General features: G+C 35.2%; 1 protein-coding gene and 1 pseudogene across 2 annotated transcripts in view; one reads left to right on the top strand and one right to left on the bottom strand.

Moving 5' to 3' along the window:
- Positions 1-20162, top strand: part of REDIC1 (regulator of DNA class I crossover intermediates 1) — a 108626-nt gene that overhangs the window by 27673 nt on the left and 60791 nt on the right. For both annotated transcript variants that reach the window (XM_086713665.1, XM_025930579.2), the window contains exons 2-7: positions 7162-7201; positions 10530-10668; positions 15182-15314; positions 15716-15749; positions 16869-17057; positions 19682-19797. In XM_086713665.1, the coding sequence (XP_086569791.1) occupies positions 7162-7201; positions 10530-10668; positions 15182-15314; positions 15716-15749; positions 16869-17057; positions 19682-19797 (651 nt within the window). The remainder of the gene's footprint in view (positions 1-7161; positions 7202-10529; positions 10669-15181; positions 15315-15715; positions 15750-16868; positions 17058-19681; positions 19798-20162) is intronic.
- On the bottom strand, positions 8800-10152 carry LOC112867549 (cyclin-dependent kinases regulatory subunit 1 pseudogene; annotated as a pseudogene).

The raw sequence follows: 20162 nt of genomic DNA, 5'->3' as shown, positions 1-20162 counted from the left end.
TACAAACCATTTGCTTCTCTGGTCAAAACTAGGAGTTGGGGGTTCCCTCCTCATTATATGGCACTGTGCTATGGCTGGGGGGAGCGCGTGTTTATGGTAAGTGTGTCTGAGCCTTTCCTACTCATTTCAGTGTGGGTATTTTCTCATTTATCTAGTACGTAGGAGTCACTCAGCTAGTTTCTGGATCTCTTTCAGAGGGAACGTGGTACGTTTGGTGTGTCTGGGAAGAGGGGAGCTCAGGAGCCTTCTATATTGCCATTTTGCTCAACCCTTGGGGAGCAAAAAAAAAAAAAAAAAGAATAACATTGTTATTTTGATATTCACCTTTTCACCTAAGCAAATCCATTAGAACATTAGATGCAACTGTTAGGAACACACACACACACACACACACACACACACACACACACACTTCTGACATAGCCACATAAAAAATTACTTTTGAGTCACTAACTTCTTAATTTCATTGTATAACATTTTTTAAGTAGCTGCTTACACTCTTTGGCAGCCCAGCATCTGAGCCCCTTGTTGGCATGTGGGATATTTCCCACCTTATGAGTTTTGGTGCTAGGCATAGGCCACATTCCTCTATAGAATCTGGCAAAACAAAACAAAACAGACCCAGATACTTGTTTCAGTCTGTTTTGCAGCTCGGGAATGGGCATATGATCTAAGCTCAGACTTTGATGCAGTTGTCCTGTATATTGAATAGCAGTTAAGGAATACAGAGCATCTATTGTAGTTGTAGGCACTTGTAGGTGCTGCAGCAGGATTGAATTTTCAGAGGCAGTAATGTCATTGATGCCAGAAGGAGGTATTTACTGTTCAGCAGTGGAGAGGGTGAAGACACTTTGGCGCCTCTGGCCAATCTGTTAGAGTCTTTAACTTTTAGCAAGCACCTTCAGCCCTCATGATTAACTAAACCTTTCTTTGTCTATCTATAGATCATGCATGGTTTACTAGAAAGACTCAGAATCAAACCCTCTTATACAACCTCCAACCACCACAATGACATTTGTAGCTAGCACCATTGAGTCTGTAAGCATTCAAGGAGTGTTACCACTGTGTCCCCTTTTACTAATTTTTAAAATTTTTTTTTAATTTTTAAATTTAATTTTTTAAAGTTTTTTTTAATGTTTATTTATTTTTGAGACAGAGACAGACCAGGAGTGGGGGAGGGGTAGAGAAAGAGGGAGACATAGAACCTGAAGCAGGCTCCAAGGCTCTGAGCTGTCAGCACAGAGCCCGATGCAGGGCTTGAACTCACAAGTCGTGAGATCATGACCTGAGCTAAAGTTGGACACTCAACCGACTGAGCCACCCAGGTGCCCCTAATTTTTTAAAGTTTTTATTTAAAGTCCAGTTGGTTAACATAAAGTGTAATATTATTTTCAGGTGTACAATATAGTCATTCCACACTTCCATAAAACACCTAGCGCTCCTCACAAGTGCTCTCCTGAATTCACATTACCTATTTAATCCATCCCCCCACCCACCTCTGCTCTGGTAAACATTAGTTTGTTTTCTGTAGTTAAGAGCCTGTTTCTCAGTTTTCCTCTTTCTTCCTCCCCCCCCATGATCATTTGTTTCTTAAATTCCATGTATGAGTGAAATCATATTTCTGTTCGTCTGTCTCTATTTTGCTTAGTGTAATACTCTCTAGCTCCATCCACATATTGTGAATAGTAAAATTTCATTCTTTTTTATGGCTGGGTAATACTCCATTTGTGTGTGTGTGTGTGTGTGTGTGTGTGTGTGTGTGTGTGTGTGTGTGTGTGTGTTTGTGTACCCACACACACATACATACACCACATCTTCTTTATCCATTCATCAATCGTGGACATTTGGGCTGTTAGATAATTTGCCTACTGTCGATAATGCTGCTATAAACATCAGGGTGCATGTATCCCTTCAAATTAGTATTTTTGTAGTCTTTGGGTAAATACCTAGTAGTGCAAATGCTGGGTTATAGGGTAGTTCTATTTTTAACTTTTTGAGGAACCTCTATATCATTTTCCACAGTAACTGGGCCAGTTTGCATTTCCACCACCAGTGCAGGAGGGTTCTCCTTTCTCCACATCCTCACCAAAACCTGTTGTTTTTTATGTCCTTTATTTTAGCCGTTTTGACAGGTGTGAGGTGTTATCTCATTGTAATATTGATTTAAATTTCCCTGATGATGAGTGATGTTGAGCATCTTTCCGTGTGTCTGTTGGCCATCTGTATGTCTTCCTTGGAAAAATGTCTATTCATGTCTTCTGTCCAATATTTTAACCAGATCATTTGTTTTTTGGGTGTTGAATTTGATAGGTTCTTTATAGGTTTGGATACTAACCTTTTATCAGATACGTCATTTGTGAATATGTTCTCCCATTCTATAGGTTACCTTTTAGTTTTGTTGCTTGTTTCCTTTGCTGTGCAGAAGCTTTTTATTTTAATGAAGTCCCAATATATTTTTGCTTTTGTTTCTCTTGCCTCAAGAGACATATCTAGTGAAAAGTTGCTATGACTGATGTGAAAGAGGTTGCTGCCTTTGTTCTGCTCTAGGGTTTTGATGTTTTCCTGTCTCACATTTAGGTCTTTAATCCATTTTGAATTTGTTTTGCGTGCAGTGTAAGAAAGTGGTCCAATTTTGTATTTTTTTAGCTTTTTTTTTTTTTTTTTTGGTAGTCTCCATGCCTAAATGGGGCTTAAACCCCTGACCCTGATATCAAGAGTCACATGATGTACTGACCGAACCAGCCAGGCACCCCCAGTTTTGTTCTTTTGTACATTGCTGTCTAGTTTCCAACACTATTTTTTGAAGAGACTGTCTTTTTTCCATTGCATATTCTTTCCTGCTTTGTCAAAGATTAATTGACTAGATAGTCGTAGGTTTTTTTCTTTTACTGATTAACTGCCCTAAAGTTCCTTTAAAAATCTTTGGGTCTTTAAAAATCTTTGGGAGTTGGTTTTTGCACAGGAGTCTGCCTTCTTCCCAGGTGGCCAGCCTCCTGAATAAAGCTCAAATTCCTTTCCAATCAAAGCTCTTGAGTATTGGCTTTTCTTTTTTTTTTTTTTTTTTTTTTTTTTTTTTTTTTTTTAAATTTTTTTTTCCACGTTTTTATTTATTTTTGGGACAGAGAGAGACAGAGCATGAACGGGGGAGGGGCAGAGAGAGAGGGAGACACAGAATCGGAAACAGGCTCCAGTCTCTGAGCCATCAGCCCAGAGCCTGACGCGGGGCTCGAACTCACGGACCGCGAGATCGTGACCTGGCTGAAGTCGGACGCCTAACCGACTGCGCCACCCAGGCGCCCCGAGTATTGGCTTTTCAAGTGACAGGCAGCCAAACTTGGGTTTTTGGTGACAGTGGTATAGTCAGTGGTGTCCAGGGTTCACCATGTCAGCAGTGGTGTCCTATGAAACTAATTATGGCATGATTTTTTACTATGGCCTCACAACAGCCTCGATTTCTTCTTCCTACTGGTTGCCAAACTTGCTTTCTCAGCCTTCTTGCCAGGTCTGTTGGCTACCCAGCTTCCTTCTAATACATTTATTTTCTGTTTAACCAAAGGGGCTTTCAGTTTCTTGTAACCAAGAATCCTAATTGATGCAATGTTTTTTTCTTTAGTGCACCTCATTGAGAGTGATTATATTAAGTAAAACATTTAGACACTGTTGAGTAGCATTGGTTTCCTTTATAACAATCTAAAATGTCCTATTTAAGAAATTACCTTTGACTTCTACATCAGGATCCTTTTTCACTTTCATTATGGTCTAGTGATTAGTAGGCTGATCTAGGAGCTAGTCTTGAGTTCCTAATGGACTTTTTTTTTTTTTTTTTAATTTTTTTTTTGAACGTTTATTTATTTTTGGGACAGAGAGAGACAGAGCATGAACGGGGGAGGGGCAGAGAGAGAGGGAGACACAGAATCGGAAACAGGCTCCAGGCTCTGAGCCATCAGCCCAGAGCCTGACGTGGGGCTCGAACTCCCGGACCGCGAGATCGTGACCTGGCTGAAGTCGGACGCTTAACTGACTGCGCCACCCAGGCGCCCCTCTAATGGACTTTTCTTAGGCACATAGTGATGGGGATTGTGTAGTACAAGGAATTTGGTGAGAGCCATAAGAAGTGTCCTGGATAATGGAAAATCAACCTGGAATAAAAGCACTTGATCTATGCATATATAAAGACTGTATTTAGATTTTGGCTTGTCCCTAATTCTGCTGATTTTCATGATGTGAGAACTGCTGATAGAATTGATATTTCTTTTTATTATCTGTTTATAATCTGAAATGCTTAATATTGCTGGCTCTGTCATACTTTTTATATTTCTGAATTTTGAAAAGTCTCTTTGTACTCTGTGCAAGTTTTTGTAAATTTTAAAATGATGGAGAATAAACTAATCTCTCTGGTCTTATCCAAACTTAGCATTTGAGATGCCAGTGAAATGTAATTTATTTTCCTTTTTTCCCCAAAAATTTGAATGCTAGCAGTACACTTTTGCTGCATAGAACAGAATAGATTGGATTCTTTGATCAATGAGCTTAAACTGGTCAATTAACACATAGCTATTGGGAAATATGCTAAAGAACAAGTCCAATAAATGGCAAAGTATGAGGGTATTCAGTAACTGTCATTCATGTAGTTTATGAAAATTTGGAAAATTTTCATTTGGAAAAATGAACGGCTTTGTGATGTATTCACAGTCGACATACTTGGAAAGTAGTGTAGTGTACTGGTTAAAAACTTCACACTCAGAATTCTTGTATTTGAATCCTGGTTCTACCACCTACTAGCAGTGTGACCTTGGGTAAGTTACTTAACCTTTTTGTGTCTTAGTTTTTCCATCAGTAAAATGGGGATAAAAATAGATACAATTTTATGGAATTGCTGTGAAGATTAAATGAGTTTATACATATAAAGTATTTGAAGTATTAGAGTGGTACAAGATATATGGTACTCGTTATTAGGTATTATTTTCATGTTATTTCATATAGCTAAGATACATTTGATTATTTTACTTATAATTCTTGCACAAATCTTGAATTTGAGACCATAGTTTCATGTATATCTAAAAGCTATATTGTGAATGGCACAAAAACAGACACATAGACCAATGGAATAGAATAGAAACCCTAGAACTAGACCCTCAAACGTATGGCCCACTAATCTTTGACAAAGCAGGAAAGAAAGAACATCCAATGGAAAAAAGACAGTCTCTTTAACAAATGTGCTGGGAGAACTGGACAGCAACATGCACAAGATTGAAACTAGACCACTTTCTCACACCATTCACAAAAATAAACTCAAAATGGATAAAGGACCTGAATGTGAGACAGGAAACCATCAAAACCTTAGAGGAGAAGGCAGGAAAAGACCTCTCTGACCTCAGCCGTAGCAATCTCTTACTCGACACATCCCCAAAGGCAAGGGAATTAAAAGCAAAAGTGAATTCCTGGGACCTTATGAAGATAAAAAGCTTCTGCACAGCAAAGGAAACAACCAAAAAAATTAAAAGACAACCAACAGAATGGGAAAAGATACTTGCAAATGACATATCAGACAAAGGGCTAGTATCCAAAATCTATAAAGAGCTCACCAAACTCCACACCCGAAAAACAAATAACCCAGTGAAGAAATGGGCAGAAAACATGAATAGACACTTCTCTAAAGAAGACATCCGGATGGCCAACAGGCACATGAAAAGATGTTCAGCGTCGCTCCTCATCAGGGAAATACAAATCAAAACCACACTCAGATATCACCTCACGCCAGTCAGAGTGGCCAAAATGAACAAATCAGGAGACTATAGATGCTGGAGAGGATGTGGAGAAACGGGAACCCTCTTGCACTGTTGGTGGGAATGCAAATTGGTGCAGCCGCTCTGGAAAGCAGTGTGGAGGTTCCTCAAAAAACTAAAAATAGACCTACCCTATGACCCAGCAATAGCCCTGCTAGGAATTTACCCAAGGGATACAGGAGTACTGATGCATAGGGGCACTTGTACCCCAATGTTTATAGCAGCACTCTCAACAATAGCCAAATTATGGAAAGAGCCTAAATGTCCATCAACTGATGAATGGATAAAGAAATTGTGGTTTATATACACAATGGAGTACTACGTGGCAATGAGAAAGAATGAAATATGGTCCTTTGTAGCAACATGGATGGAACTGGAGAGTGTGATGCTAAGTGAAATAAGCCATACAGGGAAAGACAGATACCATGTGTTTTCACTCTTATGTGGATCCTGAGAAACTTACCAGAAACCCATGGGGGAAAGGAAATGGGAAGGGAAAACAAAAAAGGAGGTTAGAGTGGGAGAGAGCCAAAGCATAAGAGACTCTTAAAAACTGAGAACAAACTGAGGGTTGATGGAGGGTGGGAGGGAGGGGAGGGTGGATGATGGGTATTGAGGAGGGCACCTTTTGGGATGAACACTGGGTGTTGTATGGAAACCAATTTGACAATAAATTTCATATATTGAAAAAAAAGCTATATTGTGCAGATCTGCTTGTATTGTCATGAATGTTTTATAGCATTCCAGTATTACTAAGATAGCAAATATTTTAGTAACTGTTAAATACTGTACTTTCACTGGGACTTAGTGCAGTGTTTAGCACAAAGATCATAGGTATAAGGTGCATCCATAATGACTAGCTATTTTTTTTTTTAAAGAAGTTAGATGATTTCAAAAACACTTAGCTGATACATTAATTTAACTCAGGTTGCTCTAATAATAAACTTAACATTTCCTTAGATCCTATATGGATTTTGATCTTCTCTCTAATCCCTCTCGATTTTAGTAGAATATTGAAATACAAGGAAAGGCAAGAAAATAGCAGTTTTGACCAAGAATATTGCTATCAGATGAGAATGTTTCAGGGATACATCTTTTCCAATGCATTGCTTTCTCTTTGCTTATATTGATTTTATAATTCAGATTTTTTAATGTTTTTTATTTATTAGAGGTTAGTCTTTATTACTTCTTGAATTTTCTAAGAAAATTTTTTGAAGTAGTATATGCTATAAATAACATTTTCATAGTTTTCAAAAAACAATATAATTGTTACTATACTTTTCGATGTTAATTTCAAGTCTTCAGGCAAAATGGCAATCATTTAAGAAACTATTTTTTTAACCATTATATTTTTTTGTTTTGCTTCTTTTTTCAGTACCAGGGTTCTGATCAAGCAGGAAAGGAGAAAGCAAAAGGTAAAAAAAATATATATTTTTATTTATATCAGCATTATGAGAACAGTGATCTTCTGAAATATTTTTTGAAGGTTAATAAATTCACCTAAGTAACTAAAAGACTATCCAGTTTTCTCTGTTTATAGATAGCTTGTATAGCCAACCATTTTGCTCAGGTAGAGACTTAAAGATCATTGTTGATTCTAGCTCCAACATATATCCCACGTCTGATCACTTCTCACTACATGTGCTATCAGTACCCCAATTCATATCGTTTATTGCCTAGAGTATTATGATGGTCTTAGAACCTGTCTCCTAACTTTTTTATTAGTTCTTTTTCTTACATTGATTTTATTATATAAAGTTGAGCATGTATGTATCTTACAACTGAGTAGTGTATATTCAAGAGAAACTCTTCCACATGTGTACTTTGAGACATATACAAGCTTGTTTGGATCTTTGTTACGTAGCAAAAAGAGGAGAAGGCAAAAGAGAAGGGCGAGAGCCTGGGGAGGGAAGGAGACCATCCAAATGTCCATTACCAGTAGAATGGTTGAATTGTGGGATACCCAAGTAATGGTACAGCAGTGAAAATGTATCAACTACATAGAATTAATGTAGATGACTCCCCCAAACATAATTTTGAACAAATGTCACAAGTCACAGAATGTAAGCAGTAGCATTCTGTTTGCCAAAAGTTCCAAAACAGAAAAAAAATATGTTCAAAGCTCATAAAATTTAAAAAGCAAGGGAGTGATTATAATAAAAGCAGGATAGTTATTAACTTAGATGATGTCTCACTATAAATTTAACTTGTATTTTCTGGACTACTAATAAGGTTATCTTTTCATCTGTGTTTCCTCTTTTGTGAAGTACTTTTCCAAGTATTTTTTTTACATTTTTTTTAGTGGTGTTGGTCTTTTGCTTATTGTCTTTATATATTTAGAACTTTTTGTTGGTTATATGTGTACTCTGTAGCTTTTATTTTTCTTTTCTTAATGCTGTCTTTGAAGGAAAGTTCCTAATTCTAATGTAATTGAACTTACCAATTTTTTTCTGTTTTATCTTTCATTCCTTTGTAGTCTGTTCTTCATGTAGCAGTTAGTATGATCTTTTAAAAGCACAAATCAGAATTTGTCATCCTCCTGCTTAAAAGCCTCAGTTGTTTTTCACTGCTTTTATTTTATTATTTTTTAAATTTTTTATATTATAAAAACTTCCTCTTTTATCAAGGTAACATGGAACAGATTTCTTGAGTAAAATGGAAAGTTTCCAATACAATGAAACATAAACCACCATACATACAATACTTGGCAGAAAAAACAAAAGAGCAAGTTTACACAGTCCCTGTAATAGCCATGACCTTATTCTTAGATTAGTTGCTTCCTCCATCTACCAAGTGTATTCTGCTGGGTACAGAGCTCTGCATGGCTTCTGGGGTCGCACTCAGCCAAGGCTGCAGCCCAAATAGCACTCATCTGGCTGGGCCATGGTGCTGTTGGCTCTGCTCACTTGAAGCAGAGCAGTCACCAGCACATTCAAACAGTCTGAATATCCTTTCAATATCAAAGGGAGAAACAAGAAAGTAACATAATAATGTTATCAGAAAGATGTTAGCTTCATTTCTTTGGCTTCTTGGTCAGTGTCCTCCAGAACAAGATGTGAGGTTCTGGTTCATGGATCATATAATGGACCCATCCCTGACTCTGCTGAAAGCCAAGATGCCTCCAAGTTCAGATTCAGCTATCAAATGTGTTTGAGACTGGCGTGGCTATGCCCTTGGGCAACATGGCATGCTGTACTGGAACTCCTCCTTGTTGTATTTGTCCGCATGGTAAATCTGTTTGTGCGATTGTGCAATGTGATCGCTCCACCTGAGGACCTTCAGCCAACCTCTAAACAACTCCCACCAGCACACCACTGCTTTTAGAGAAATACTGATTTAACCATAGCCGAAAAGGACCTGAAGGATTTACACCTTCCCTACTTCTCTGACTTTCTTACTACTCACCCTGTTATTCATTGTGTTTTAGCTACACTGAACTTCTTTCTGCCATTCTTCTCTTTGTCTGGAATATTCCTCCTCAAGATATTTGCATGCCTAGCTTATCAACATTTGTGTTTCAGCCAAAATATCTCCTCTTAACATTGTTTTTCTCTGATCTCAGCATCTAAGTAGCTCCCCACTCTCTAGTTACTTTCTCTCCAGGACCCTTTTTTAGTCCTCACTCTTCTCTTTCATAATCTCGTATTTAGTTATAAGTTGTTTGTTCTGTCGTCCCTCACCTTCATTAATATATATTCATCAGAAGAGGAATTTTATTACTTTTGTTTATTTTATATCGCCTGGGCCTGGAATTGTGACAAGCAATAACGTAGACATTCAGTAAATAAACCATGAATATAGTCTGTCTCCAGATTTTTTTTTTTTTTTTAATATTCTAACTCTGGATCATTCTTGTGAATATTTATAAGAAAGGAAAAGACATATGGCCCTCCCCCAAAGTGTTGATCTCTGGTTAGGCTTCTTTTAAAGGAAAGGTATGACATTTTCAAAGTCATACTTCCCCAAAGTACTCTTTCCCAGCTCTATTTTTTAATCCTTTCATACTCATTAGATGACTTTGTCTTATATTTTAGAGGAAATAGAAGGTATCATGAGAATTATCTCAGATTTCTACTACCAGTTCTGTAAACTATCTTATATCTTCACTATATCTTTCCCTTCTGTGACTGTGGCAGTACTGTAGTTTCCTCTAGTCAAAGGAATCTGCAATCTGGATTCCATCTTTCTCAGGGACTTCATGGCATCAATTAATTCTTCTCTTTCTTATATCCTCAACCAGTCACTGTCAGCTGGAGGCTTTACACTGATACTCAAACATACTTAATTTTCCCCTATTAAAACAACTTTTGCTCCCTTTCTGGGTCCTTTCCCTTTCCTGCTATGCCTCTTCACTCTTACCTCCCATGCACTTCTCAGTCCACTCCACAGTACAACCCTTGCTAATGGCAAAGTAGGAGTCATGGAAGGATAACAAAGGGAATGAAATTGGCAACTTTGTACATTTCATATAATTTTTAACCTTTTGATACCGGGGAATGGCTCTGTTTTAAAGTCATTATGTTTAACAAAAGAAAGATTTTAAGAGGTTGTGAAATTAAGAGTCTTTGGGCAAATTATAAGTCATCATGATTGATTTCAGTTTATATGTAAACATGTAAAGGGGGTATCAAAAATATAAAAATGTCAAGTCAACTATTTAATAGCATTATTGCTTTTTTATTTTTATGATTCTGCCTAAAACCATATGGCTGTTGTAATAACTTTTATTTTTAATTGTTTTAGGAATATTTTGAAAAGAAAAGGTTAAAATCAAAAATGAAATTACTGGGGGTTTTATCCCCTGTCAAAAATTCCACTGTCAGTTTAGACCTCCTTAACTTGTATATGGTAAATCACATATCTTGCCAGAAGAAAACACCTGGTAAGTCTTTTCATTAGCATTTTGTTTTGACTCTAATGTAATCGTAACATTCAGTTTTCTAATAAAATTGTAACTTTAGAACTCAAAGTATAAATTAGTACTTTTGTTAATTCTTAAAATCTTTTGTGGCTTCATATTTTTAAGTTATGTGTTATATAAAATTAACTTTATAAGGTATGGTCAAACATTATATTGCAATTGTTTTAGTTACTACATTAGTCTGCTTAAGCAAATAGTTACCAAAGTTAGCTAAAGAGCTAAGGGAATGAATGTCTTTACTGTCTTACAGTATTTAGAGAATTTGTTTGAAAGGAGGCACTGAAGAAGGTTTTTCCATTAATGATTAGTTTCATATATCACAACTTGAATAATTTCTTAGGCATTCTTAGAATGTTAACTATAGTAGTCTAATACTTCAAAATAAAGTTCATTTGCCTATGTTTAGAGTCTTCAAGTAAATAAAAAGTTTAGACAGAGTATATTTTTGTCTCAAGGGAACTTGTGTGTGATATTTAATCTTCAAGATAAGTGCTAAAATGAGAGCCTAAGAAATAAGACTGTTCATAAAGGAGGATAGAAATTGCTTATAACTGCTGTTAGTATATCCTCTTTTCCTTTCTCTGCCATTTTTGTATCTTACTCTGCAGATGACGGTTTACACAAGGAAATTTAGTTATACTTTAAAAGTAAATATATTATTTATGGATTTTAGCAATAAAATTTTTTGTTGTAAATCTGATTGATTTATTTACCTTCTTTTTCTTCACTTAACATAATACAGTGTTATCGGCCACAGTCATGATGTTTACTCATTTTATAGCTGAAAGTTTGCACCCTCTGCAAATCTGTATTTCCCCTACTCCACAGTCCCTAGCCCCCAGCATCCACTTTTCTACTCCGTTTCTATGAATTTGACTTTTTTTTTTTTTTTTTTTAGATTCCATATGTAAGTGATACCATGCATTATTTGTCTTTCTCTAGCTTATTTCAGTTAACATGCCTTTACGGTCCATCCAAGTTGTCACAAATGGCAGGATTTCCTTCATTTTCATGGCTGAAGAATATTTTGTCATATGTGTGTACCACATCTTCTTTACCCATTCATCCATTGACACACACTCAACCTATTTCCATATCATGGCTATTGTGAATAACGTTTCTGTGAACATGGGAGTGCAGGTATCTCCATATGATGCTCTTTTCATTTCCTTTCAATATATACTCAGAAGTGGGATTCCTGAGTCATATGGTAGTTCTACTTTTAATTTTTTGAGGAACATACATTATGTTCACTGTAGTAGCTCCATCCATTTACATTCCTACCAACAGCATGCAAGAGTTCTCTTTTTCTACATCCTTGCTGGCACTTGTTTATCTCTTGCCTTTTTGATGATAGCCATTCTAACAGGTATGGGTTGATATCTCATTGTGGTTTTGATATGCATCTCCCTGAAGATGAGTGATGTTGAGCATCTTTTCATGTACCTGTGGACCATTTGTATGTCTTCTTTGGAAAAATGTCTATTCAGTTTCACTGCCCATTTACAAAATTAGCTTGTTGATTTTTGGCTAAGAGTTGTATGAGTTCATTATATATTTTGCATATTGAACCTTATCAGATAAATGATTTGCAAATATATTCTCCCATTCCATAGTTTGTCTTTTCATTTTGGGAAAGATTTTTTTTGCTGTGCAGAAGATTTTTCGTTTTTTGTTGTCTGTTTGTTTTTATTTAAATTTTAGTTAACATACAGTGCAATATTGGTTCCAGGAGTAGAGTTCATCATATAACACCCAGTGCTCATCACAAGTGCCCTCCTTAATACCCATTATTCACCCACATCCCTCCATCTACCCTCAGTTCTCCATTGTTAAGAGTCTCTTGTAGTTTGTTTCCTTCTCTCTTCTTCCTCCCTCCCTTCTCATATGTTGATCTGTTTTATTTCTTAAATTCCGCATATGAGTCAAATCATATGGTATTTGTCTTTCTCTGACTTATTTCACTTAACATAGTACATTTTAGCTCCATGCTTTTTAATTTTTTTAAATGTTTATTTTTGAGAGAGAGACGGACAGAGCGTGAGCAGGGGAGGGGCAGAGAGAGGGAGAGAGAGGGAGAGGAAGACACAGACTCTGAAGCAGGTTCCAGGCTCTAAGCTGTCAGCACAGAGCTGTCAGCACAGAGCCCAATGCTGAACCTGAACCCACGAACCACGAGATTGTGACCTGAGCCAAAGTTGGAGGCTCAACTGACCGAGCTATCCAGGTGTCCTGATTAGCTCCATGCTTTTTAGTTTGATATAGTTTCACATGTTTGTTTGCTTTTGGTGTCAAATCCAAAAAAAAATCATCGCCAAGACTGATGTCAAGGAACTTACCTCTTATGTTTTCTTCTAGGAGGTTTATGGTTTTAGGTCATATGTTGAACTTTTTAATCCATCTTGAGGTGAATTTGTGTATGGTGTAAGATAGGGGACCAGTTTCTTTTTCATGAGGCTGTCCAGTGATTTATTTACCTTCATATATTTCCTTTCTCCTTCACTTTCTTTTCATTTATATATTCAACATGTTTATTGAGTACTTACCCTAAGTAGTATATTGGATGCTAGGAATAGAATAGAAAGTGATGGGGTCAGGGCACACTGCCCAAAAATAAGGCACCTTGGCATACTGACTATTCTAAGCAGAAGGAATTTGAGAAGCAGCAGAGAAACAGGAAGGATTCTCATTTGAGAACTGTCCTCCCTATACCTTGAGGAAAGGAACATCTTTATCTCCAAGACAGAGGGACGCCGAGAACAATCTGAACAAACAAGCCTTGCTGTTTTTGAGGAACATTTATTATGCTTCACTTAGTTCATACCCTTTTTTGTTCAATCACATTTTCCCACTACTTTCCACTCTTCATCAAACCTAGTATAAACGTGCTCAGGTTTAACCACTTACTTGGGTCTCTATTTCCTTATAAAGTTTTCCACTTAAAATTTATTCAATAGATTTATTTACTAAAACTCTTCATTTGTATGAAGTTTATTTATTAATTTGTCTTCTGTTATAGAGTCCCTAGCTGAGAATTTAGAAGAGTAGAGGAAAAACATATTTTTCCTTCCCTACAAAAGCAAAAGTTTATTAGTGATGGTATTAGGAGGGGGACCTTTAGAAAGTGATTAGGTCATGATGTTGGAGCCCTCATGAATGAAATTAGTGCTTTTAAAAGGAGACCCCAGAGAGGAGTTCTTGCTTCTTTCACTGTGTGAGGACACAGTGAAGAGACAGCTTTCGCTGAACCAGGACTGAGGCTCTCACCAGACCCTGAATCTGAGAAAACTTTGATTGTGTTTTCCAGTTTTCCAGCCAGTTTTTTTGTTTTCCAGCCAGTTTTCCAGACTGAGAAATTAATTTCTGTTGTTTATAACCATCTAATCTATGGCATTGTGTTAGTGCAGCCTGAATAGATTAAGACTGTTTACTAAAAGAAAGGGCATTGGTGCCGCTGGGCCACTGCTAGAATCAGGGACTTGAATATCATCAAGATTTTTTTCTCATTTTAGATATTAACTTAATTCTCTCAGGTTGTGTTTTTCATTTAGGCTTAAAACTTGACCTTAAAAAAGTAATATTGTTCATCTCTCCTGTTTTGCCACAAGGGAAACACTGAGAGTTGTTTCTTGGTTCTGAGTTTTAAAATTTTACTGAAAGGATACTACCTTGCCCTTTTGGTGCCAGGTCCTTGCACTGGAACAATTATTTATAACCACAAGGATGTGATCCTATTATTCATCTTGGGTCAGATGGCTGACCCTAAATCAATTATTTTTCTAGAGACAGGGTTTTATATGAAGATAGGAAGTTCTCTATGAAAACCATATAGCTGGTGTGTATGTAAAAAGCATTTTTCAGAAAAGGAGAGTAGTTAAAAGTACTGAGCAGACCAAATCGTGATATCTTGTATAAGGAGAGAAAAAGCTTATGTTTCCATCAAGTTTAAAAATCTAGGGGCACCTGAATGCTCAGTAAGTTGAGTATGCTTAACTGACTAGGCCACCCAAGTGCCCCATGAGTGACTGACTCTTGATTTTTGGCTCAGGTCATGATATCACAGTTGTGAGGTCGAGCCCTGCAGTGGAGCCTACTTAAAAAAATCTATTAAGAGAGATAGAGTTAATGAAGTACAATAAACTGCTGTAAGTGCTATAATAGAGAACATATGTAGTGGTATGGACATGTATTACATAGCATCTGATATAGTTTGGGGGTCAAGGAAGTTTTGGGAGAAGAAAACAATAGAACTGAATTATTATGGCCCTTTTTATGAGGACTATGTAAGATGATGAAAAAGAGATGATTTGAATTATTTATGACAGTTTTTAGTGCTGTAATGACTTCTAGTACATATACAATATAGGTAGTTTTAGTAGATAACTAAGATGTACATTTATTTAATGAACATTGTATATCAAACATTGTTTTTAAAAGATTTTATTCTTATTTCTTATAATTTTTTTCATTGTAGAAACTGTGAGAAAACCAACCCATGTGAATATGCATAGAGATATAAAAATGCCCTTAAGAAAGCATGATTTAGAACTTCCAATGTCACCTCACTATATACCATCTAAGCTCTGCATTGATGATGTAGAAAACAAGTAGGTTTTATCTAGGTTGTATATTATTTAGGCATTTAAACAGGTCATTATCAGTACTGTTTTATTCATTGGAAAATGTATGAAGGACTTATTCTTCTAGCTGTTTTTTTTTTTTTTGGTTTGGCTGTTAACAGTATTATTAAACTATTAAGACCTTTATCAAATGAGCTAATGTTTATACTATGTATTTTATATGTGTAGTTTGACTTTCCTTATCCTAAAAATGTCTCTTGAGTAATAATATAATTTTTATAAAATTAGAGAATGATTTAGAGTTCTATATGTTTTTGTGTATTTGTATACAACTGTATGCATTTTAAATATATAGAAAAAGATAAGTTTATTGCCAGCTATTTTTTTTAACCTTAACATTTTATTTTCATTTGTATGTACTATCAAAGACTAGGCAACAAGAAAGAACTTGCCCCAGTTCAGGTGAGATTTAAAACAAAAATTTTTAAATTACTTTAACAATTGTAACATACCACCAAATGATATAAATTTTTCAAATATCAGAGAAAATTGTCCTTTAAAATTTTGTTTACAGTCTTTTAAATTATTTTTAAAGTTTTTTTTTTAATTTTATTTTTATTTTTTATTTTTGAAGGAGAGAGAGAGAGACAGAGCATAAGCGGGGGAGGAGCAGAGAGAGAGAGAGGGAGACACAGAATCCGAAGCAGGCTCCAGGCTCTGAGCTGTCAGCACAGAGCCCGATGTGGGGCTTGAACTCACGAACCGTGAGATCATGACCTGAGCCGAAGTCGGACGCTTAACCAACGGAGCCACCCAGGCGCCCCTAAAGTTTTCAATATAAGAAAATTATACCTTAAGAATATTTTAACTGATTGTTTATGAGGAACCCTTTGGAGTTCTAGTAATGTAGATTAGGCCTCTGTGTATATAACAATTGATTCTCCTTGTTACTAATGAGCTACAAAGGATAATTCATTTGGGGATTCCTGATTTGGGTTAATATGATAAGCTGAGAAATTCCTCTCTTCTAGCATAGTGACTGGATTATTTTATATCAAATTATTTTCAATATTTCCACTGATCTCAAGATTATTTTTTTCAATGTATTGCAAATGATTTTTTTAGTAAATAAAATTTTAATCAATTAGAAAATCTATAGATTGTGATTAAAGCTTGAAATTTTAAAGTTTAATGCTACATTATTATCTTTCTTTGCTTTGAATTGACAAAGTTAAACTACATCAGAGAATAGCAGTGATACCAAAATCTTTTGGAAATCTTTTTACCTGAATTGTGGGTCAGTGAAACTCAAATTTCCTGTCATTTGGAGATGGCATGAAACTTGAGGGTGGATCAGTAGTAAGAAAGGCAGACCGAAAGGAGCTCTTAAGTACAATTTTAGTTGATAACCTATCATGTCTTAGCCTCTCTCGTCTTAAGAAGTCTTGTTAATTACTGATGACTTACTTTTCCTTGGAACTTCTTCTGCAGTCCATGACCTTTTCTACTTCTATTTGACTTTCTTCTTTTCTAGTTTATATATTTTGGCAAATCGAATGGTTGTATCTTCTTTTCCTATAGTTGTCACAAGTAATGGACTCAGAAAGAATGTTTGAACCTCAGTTCAACAGAATAGAAAATTGCAGTTTTACTCCACCATCCTTCGCAGCAGAGTTATCTTCTAACAGAAATATTACAAAACAAAATTTCATTCCCAGAACAGCACCTAGTCCTCAAAAAGTTGCATATGAAAAAAAGCAGGATGAGCAGGTACATTTGAATCACTAGACTTAACATTTTATATTATTGTATTTTTATGAAATGCTCTTTTTTTTCTGTTCTGATGGATTTAAAAACTAATGGTTGTGAATTGCTATAGATAGAGCCAATTTAGGATGTCAGTTAGGTATAATAATTCCTCTTTGGTCAAAATTTAATTGTCTGCACTGTAAAAGATTATGAATTCAAAAACTGGAATGTTCCTTAAAAATATTTGAAATCCTCATCCTTTTATAAAATAATTGACAGTGAAATTGAAAATAGTTCAGTATGGGTATATAAGAGCTGATGATGGTAATCACAGTAAATGACTAGTTGGTGATGTCATGGTGGCCCAATTTGCATGATATGGAAAGGACCCTATGAAGAGCAGTACATAATCTCAGTGATGTCATGGTAATCCATTAAAGTAGGAGTTGGGATGGCTTGATTCTTTTTTATGATTTGACAGGTGACAACTGGTTATGTGCACTTGAATTCAAACTATACAAATCTTTTTGTATAGATAGAGAGGTGTAGTGCTAAAATGTTCAGTCATTGAATTCTCTAAAATTAAAAATCTAAAAACATCCAGAGTTTAAAATTCTGAAGTATATCTGCCATAGGCCATACAAGTAGTCATTTTATTAGATTATATAGAGAGTTTAAAAAAAATAAATAAAACTATGTATTATACTAATGTATAGTGGTAGTGGGGGAAAATGGTTATATAAACATGATGTCTTGTTAATGGCGATATTTAGTTTTGAATTTTTCCCATTTTTTTAGCATGCACTGGTTTTATGCCATATTTCTGTATTTGTCACTTATAAATGAATTTATAATTTATAAATTTCTAATTGCAATTTTATAAATTATAGTTATATATGGTATGTTATATATAATATATAATGATATGATTCAGTTTTATTAAGATATTTATTAAAATATGTTTTCTGTTTTCCAGAGAAGAGAAAAATGAAGTATTATATTCCAGTGATATGTTATCCTTACTAATATAAGGATCCATTAACTTTGGAATGATACAATAAAAACCATTTAGTTATTAGTTTGCATTTTATAAGACTAAAATGTGCATCCTAGATAGATTATGGGATAGAGAATAAAACTCTCTGTAATCTTTACTTAAATAATCTTTGCTTTTAGGCTGCAGGTTAGTGATTATCTCCAGAGGGGTAAATAATAATATACTTAATACCCAGAAGAGAAAATTAAAGAGAGAGAGGCTAATGTTCCTGTCCAGGATGTAGTGTCACATTGTGAAGTATTAGAGAAGTCTTTAATTGCTTATTTGGAGTGGTTTCAAAAAAAGTGAGAAGAATTAAAATGAAACTGTAAAACAAAAAAAATGAGTTGAAAAAACAGGCTAGAAGAAAAAGTAAGCTTTGGCTTGCTGGTCTTTGAAAAAGTAGTATAGAGCCAACATACAGTATTCTCTTCTCTTTTGGTCTGTTTTTGTGTTTTTCACTTCATGAGATGACTTTGTCCCTGCATTTCTGTCACTGTTTATTTGAAACTGAGATGTGAGATGTATTTCCAGACATTACTTCTAGCTCTCCCTGACTTTTGACTCCCCCTCTTTTTCTGAATATCTCTTTTGTTTTCCCTTGTTTCATTTTGTTTTGTTTTTTACTGACTTTGTCATTGGTTGTCTTTGGACTTCTCATTTCTATGTTTCATGGCTAATAAATAAAATATGTTACAAATATAAATTATTATTACTGGATAGATTAGTGTTGGGCCACTGTAATGTCATACATTATATGGTACCATCCATATTAACACATGGATTACCTCATCTGGTTTCCACAAGTTTTTCCGTATGTTCCCCATTTTGGACTCAATGATACTGATATTCAGAAAGATTAAAGTAGCATTCTAAAATTACTCAGTAAATGGAAAAAACAGATAAGTACAGCTAGTTTTTTTTTCTTTTTTTTAGACAAATTATTTTCTGTCGGAGATAATTTGCTCAATTGTATATAACCATTCATTTATCTATGGACATTTGGGCTCTTTCCACACTTGGGCTATTATTGATAGTGCTGCTATACATGGGGGTGCATGTGTCCCTTTGAAACAGCACACCTGTATCCCTTGGATAAATACCTAGGAGTGCAATTGCTGGATCATAGGGTAGTTCTATTTTTAATTTTTTGAGGAACCTCCATACTGTTTCCAGAGTGGCTTCACCAGCTTCCATTCCCACCAACAATGCAAAAAGAGATCCTCTTTCTCCGCATCCTCGCCAACATCTGTTGTTGCCTGAGTTGTTAATGTTAGTCATTCTGACAGGTGTGTAAGGTGGTAAAAAATATATCTATTTGTTAACCTCTGAGAAAATGGTACTCCTCATAGTATCAGTTCTGTTATTTTAACAATCATGTAAATACCGGTATTGCTTTTATTGCTAGCACATTATTTTGTTTTCAATAAGGACACAATTACATTCTTTTAAACCAGAAAAGACTTTTTTTTTTTTTTTTTTTTTTTTTTTTTTTTTTTTTTTTTTTTTTTGCATATAGAAATCCACTTGAATGGTATTTTATGGTAAAACATTTAAATTGTGTATATGTACATTTACCATTTTGGCAGATTCTTCTTTCTTTTTTCAGCTCATTAAAGTTAATTATTCTAATAGTTTGGTTTCCAAATTAAATGAAAATCAAGATGCTCTCAGTCCATCATATAAAACAGCACAATTTGGGTCATTATTCGAAAGATTAAACAGGTAAGCAAAGATTTTTAATTTTTTAAGTAATCTCTACACAAAACATGGGGCTCAGACTTAACAACCCTGAGATCAAGAGTCACATTCTCTACCAACTGAGCCAGCCAGGCGTCCAGGAAAGCAGTTTTTGAAGGAAATAAAGAGGCTGCAGCATTCTTTGAATAATAATTTGATTTTAATGGACACATTTTTTTAGAAATGTAGACAAACCTAAGTAATACTTCTAGAAAAAACACTGGAAGTTAAATGAGCATTTAATTAAAATAGTTTTAAGTAATTATTCTCTAATGTGCACAGTCTACCTTTCAATTATTTAAAAAAGCTCTTTTGAGCCAATGTGTTTGCATTTGTTTTATAACCTCCAT

Source organism: Puma concolor, chromosome B4 (assembly GCF_028749965.1).
Source record: "Puma concolor isolate L17-30 chromosome B4, mPumCon1.1.hap2, whole genome shotgun sequence".
NCBI classification, from domain to species: domain Eukaryota; kingdom Metazoa; phylum Chordata; class Mammalia; order Carnivora; family Felidae; genus Puma; species Puma concolor.
Note: the sequence above shows the minus strand (reverse complement) of the source record. Positions and strands in the feature narration are given on the sequence as shown.